The 5,230-nt window shown below is 47.3% G+C and overlaps 1 protein-coding gene across 2 annotated transcripts; it reads right to left on the bottom strand.

Annotated features, from left to right (window-relative positions):
* Window positions 1-590: 590 nt before the first annotated feature.
* Window positions 591-4,992, bottom strand: LOC147634463 (uncharacterized). 2 transcript variants are annotated; one of them, XM_086803538.1, is made up of 4 exons: window positions 4,630-4,992; window positions 2,392-4,389; window positions 1,349-2,352; window positions 591-899 (listed from the first exon to the last, which is right to left on the bottom strand). In XM_086803538.1, the coding sequence occupies exons 1-4, from the start codon at window positions 4,769-4,771 to the stop codon at window positions 765-767; spliced, it is 3,279 nt and encodes a 1,092-aa protein (XP_086659664.1). In that variant the 5' UTR covers window positions 4,772-4,992; the 3' UTR covers window positions 591-764. The 2 variants fall into 2 exon arrangements, with proteins under 2 accessions (XP_086659664.1, XP_086659663.1); XM_086803537.1 differs by having other exon boundaries at window positions 1,349-4,389.
* Window positions 4,993-5,230: the final 238 nt, after the last annotated feature.

The following is a 5,230-nucleotide window of genomic DNA, read 5'->3' as shown; positions in this document are numbered from 1 at the left end:
TTCACCTCTAGTTCACTTTTGAGTTTACTCCACCTGAGTTCACCCCTAGTTCACTTGCTTGACAGGAATAGACGGACCAGATTAGGCAAGATCATGATGCCTCTTTTCAGCCTTAGATCCCTCCTGATTCATAATGTGTCATTTAGTCCCATGGACAGCCATGGGGCCTGGAGGAAGCAAAGCAAAGCAAAGTTTGGCATAACCTAGAGAGTAAACCGAGTAGGTGTCGACATTTAGAGTAGGCCCCTCACGTGTTCTCTACTGGTTTTCTACCTTTGTATTACCAATGCTAGCCAATGGAGGCTTTGAAGTGCCTTTTACAACTGTACTGGTGTTTGAACTTTGTACTTTGCCTCCTAGGTAGGGCTCCTTTTAACTGATAGAAGGAATTGGTTCCCATGACTATGACTAGCTTGTCACGGCTCAGGTGCACTTAATGTTATACTAAACACACAAAATATCCAAAGGAAACGGAGGCTTGTTCTTGGATAGACCTGCCATATCAGACTCATGGATGATGGGGGGAAATAGCAATGTGAAGAGATAACAATCCAGCATTTTCAAAAGAAACAAAAAGCGCAACAAAAAAGTTAGAAGGAACAAGTTTGGCTCTTTAAGGATAGAGATACTTCTCGTGACAAGCTTGTCACGTGATAGAGATACGTAAACATAGTGTTGAACTAGCTAATCCTGCTTGTACTGAACACAAAAAGCATCCCAAAGAAGCAGCTGAACAAGGAGGCTTGTTTCCGGATAGACCTGCACTATCGCAGTCCAAAACTCAAGGGGGGAGAAATAGCAATGCGTTTAGCCCCATTGGCATTGGGTGACATACTGACATGATTGCGGAGGCGGCTTGATCTCCTCACAGGCGTCAGCTTTGATTCCAGTGCCTGCCCCTGCACATCCGGATGCAGTAAAACATTGTCAATGGGAGATTACAAAATCTCATAAATAGCAGCCCAGTTTTAACTTTTAGCATGCTGTTAAACTAAAACGGCTATAGACCCAAATATAAAATCATCAGCTGCCAGCAAGACGTTAGACTCTTAGAGTGTAAGCTATATTCGCAACTGATGTTCTAATTAAAGCTACAACATACGCTAGCTAGACTGGATCCTAAGAGAAATCTCTCTTAAAGTCGATTGCATTAGTGTAAATAAATTGACCGAATTTTATGCTCCTAGAAGCTCCTAGACTTGAATTCCTGCTTCCTTTGCCACATGTATGTTATGCTTGTCAAAAAAGGCATCAGCTGTCGTACATTTCCTGCACAATAGGGGCAAATCCCAAGACAGCAGCAGGCAACTAATAGTTTTACTTTCTTGCGAGTAAGGAAGAAGGGCACCTCTTTTTTGGACACCATCTTGTAAGTCGTAAAACTCCCATAGGGAGAGTTCGCAGAGCCTTGAAGGGGACTTCTGATCAGGTCTTCGTCCTCTCTTGCATGAGGACTTCTCATCTGTCGAAGATTTGGCTCTGTAGATTGCAGCACTGAAGTAAACCTGTCATTCAACTCCTCAATCATGGTCACCTCCGCAAAGGGCTGCTTGTGCTGCTCAGCTGCCGAGCTTCCATGCTGCTGTTGGGTTTTCCTAAGAAACTGCACGCTTGAGACAGGAGTAGTAAGCTTGTCTGCATCGTGGTATCGCCTGAAACGACTCAGGATTAGCAGGCTTGCAGCTATGGTGGCAGCAATGGTGGCCAGTTGGGAGAATTCGATTCCTGCATCAGACGTGCTCTGAATTTCTGTGGTGGCCATCTCATATTCCTTTGCTTCTCTTTGCTCAGTGATTGCATCTGTCTCATGCACTGCACGATTTGCAATTACCTCCGATTCAAAGCCGGGCACATGAGCTCCAGACTCCTGAATTTCTTCTGGAATAGCGACTGTGGGAATCAGCATGTTACGATTGACTATCTGTACTTTGTCAAAGACCAACTCCAAGAATTCCTTCTCAATTTCCCCCCTCTCGGTTGCAACTTCAGAGAGATCAAGCCGTGTCTCTGTCTGTACTTCGAGGCGTTGCTCTTCAAGCTGTGCACCTTCAGAGAGATCAAGATGTGCCTCTGTCTGTACTTCGAGGAGCTGCCCTAGAAGCTGTGCCACCACTTCAGAGAGATCAGAATCAGCATTTCTATCAGCTAGCCCGAAGGCTTGCTCTTCAAGCTGTATACCTTCAGAGAGATCAAGATGTGCCTCTGTCTGTACTTCGAGGAGCTGCCCTAGAAGCTGTGCCACTTCAGAGAGATCAGAATCAGCATTGCTATCAGCTAACCCGAAGGCTTGCTTCTCGGCATCTTCTTTGTGAGTTGGGTGAATCTCGGGGTGCTGTTCTTCAAGCTCTGCACCTTGAGAGAGATCAATTTGTATACTGTCAAGCTCTGCACCTTGAGAGAGATCAACTTGTGTACTGTCGGGGGAGAATTCAACGATTTGCATGGGAGAGGGCGGCGGCAAACAATGAGCCTTGCTGCTATTCTCCACAGCTGCCGGTTCAACCTGGAACTCCATCAAACTTCCCTGAGCACTAGCCGAAAACCTTGTGTACTCCCAGAAGTATCGCAGAACCTCCAATCTATCCTCCTCCGTGCTCCCTCCCTTCAGCTTCATCAAGTCCTCCAAAAGGCCTTTCACCTCAGTTGAATCACTCAAGCGGGAAAAGTTCCTCCGCAGATCATTCTTCAAAATCTCTGGTATGGTCCCTAGAACATACTGGTTTGCTGCCCACAGGTCGTACTCGTGGAGCAACTCCCAGTCGGTGTATGCTAGCGGGGGCTCTTCATCTAACCATTCTTCTTCGAAGTTGTATTCTTGAATCCACTCGAACTGGCGGCCTCTGTTTTGTCCTTCTTCTGCATTGGGGCTTACATTCAGAGGCAAGTGCTGAAGCAGAAATTTCCACCAGTCCTCCAAAATGTGAGATATTACTTGAAAATGGAGCTGAAGGTCCTGGCTCGCTTGATCAGACAGTTTCTTCATGGGTTGAAATAGCTTTTTCCCGCTCAGCACAGCAACACGGACGTCTGCAGGAAGGTAAATCAGCTCTGTGCTCCAAAGACCATTCATGCCACGAAAAAACACCAAAGAAGGTTCACGGTACTTGCTTGCACGCCAAAGAGAGCAAATGGGGTTGTTTCTGAGAGAGGGAGCTGGAAGAAGACCAGGGCTACCAGAAGCTAGCAATGCCAAAGCCAGAAAAGCAACAAGAAGTGTCGCATAGAACATTCGCCTTGCAATCTTTCTCCCCCAGTACACATTTTCATCTGGAAGCTCCACTTCATCAGCTTCAGCTGACTCCATCGCTGAATTTTCGCTTTGTCCCTTGGACTCTGCCTCAATCTCAAAATCCAATTCTAGGGGAATCATGCTACCTTCGAATGAAGTTTTATCATCTTTCCCCTGCAAGGGATCCCGCCTACCAGCCGCTGTTTCTTTCTCGTCCTTTCTTGCCAAGACTTCAATCTGAAGTTCATCTTTGCTGATTTTTGGTGCAAGTGAAACTTCTGCATCCTCTTTGAATTGTTTCTCTCCTTCTTTTGCTTCTTTTGCTTCATCCTCTTTCTCTATTGATGTTTCTGTGCATTTGACTTCACCATCATAGTCATATTTCGGCTGAGTTTTTGCCTCCAGTGATTTCATGCAAGCCACCTCTCCCACAATTTCTCCTTCTTCGATCTGCTCGTCGGCCTTCTCTGCAGGCTTGACCTCCACATCTTCCGTCGATAGTGGGGAAAGATATGTAGAAAATTTAATCGGCTTCAGGGGAGTGACCATAATCTGATCTCCTTCAAACAGAGGCAGCTCTTCAGTGTTCTGCTCCTTGAGCATTTCAGCCGCATCCACGGAAGACGTATTGCCATGCAGTCGCAGAAACTTTGGCCGCTCGAAGAAAGGCGAGTTGTAGGGATCGTAGGGCGAAGAACGGGTACTCTGCCCCTGTTCTACAGAAGGAGTAGCACTGGTGGCGGACGTTACCTCGTTGCAACCGCGAGCGCTGCCAATTTTGATCCCGAGCAGAGTTTCTTGATCCTCAAGAAATTGCTGGATACGTTTCGAAAGTTCTGCAACGCCTTTCACTGGAGCTGGTGTTGGTGTGTCTTCTGGCTGCTTTGATGGCGTTGCTTTCGGTTTCTTGTCGCTCAGCGCCTCTGAGTTTCCTCGAATCGATCCCGACCTTACTGGAGAGAGAGAAGCGGCGTTGCGCTCCGCCAGAATTCTATTGCTAGGGGACAATGTTGAAGTGGGTTTAACGAAATGCGTTACCCATGGTTTCTTCCGAGCAGCTTTCGAATTCTGGTTCGATCTTCCCGCGCCTCTGTTGTTGCCATTTTCTGTGGCGTTCTCTTTGTGCTGGTCATCGAGTTTCTCGGGCACGGCACGGCTTGCTGCAAGAATGAGAGCGAAAGTGCCCCTAAACGCATTAGCATGCCAAGGTGCGAGAATGATTAAAACTACACTTAGCTATGGTTCTTGATACAGACGAATTCTTTCACAGAACGAACGCTTGCCATGGCTCTTCAGAGATACGATTCCGAATGCTTAGCTATGCATTCCTGGCCAGACAAGGAACGCTTTCTAGACAAGCCATTCGATGCAAAAAGAAAGAAAAAGAAGAGGAGACTTACCACCGGCAGGGCTGTTTGAGGGGCTGAAAAGGCCTTGATGTAAGCCACGGGAGGCGAGGTGGTCGGGACGAGGCGAAGCTGTGGTGTTGCGCAGGGCGATAGGGGAAGGGTTTTTCCGCGAGGCTGGGGAAGGGGAAGGCATGGCGGGAGGGGCGGAGTCTTGACGTGACTATTGCGACAAGAGCTATACAAGGGAAAACAGGAGCCGATCCTGAGAAACACCTGCCTAAGAGCTTCAGGGTTGATTATGGGGGCAGCGAGTTAAGGGAGAAGCCACGAGGGACGGTTCTGGAGAGACTACTACTATTGGTGATGGCAGCAACGAGCTTCGGAAGGTGTGACGGGAGGGGGGGATTCTGAGAGCTATGGTGAAGGAAGGATCTGCCAAAAAACAAAAAAAAAATGTTCGGTTTTGAACTCTCCTCTTTCGACCTCACAACGGCTCCCTTGAATTTTGACCTTTTCAACCTACTTCCCGTTGGACCTCTTTATTACTCTCCGTATCAATGCAAGTTCAAAATAAAGCAAGGCTCTCAACCTTTTTTATATATTTCTTTACTGCCGGATTCAATGAAGTGCATTCCCCTTGCCCTAACAATGT

Source organism: Cibotium barometz, chromosome 10, assembly GCF_041138505.1.
Source record: "Cibotium barometz isolate CiBa-2024 chromosome 10, ASM4113850v1, whole genome shotgun sequence".
In the NCBI taxonomy this organism is placed as follows: domain Eukaryota; kingdom Viridiplantae; phylum Streptophyta; class Polypodiopsida; order Cyatheales; family Cibotiaceae; genus Cibotium; species Cibotium barometz.
Note: the sequence above shows the minus strand (reverse complement) of the source record. Positions and strands in the feature narration are given on the sequence as shown.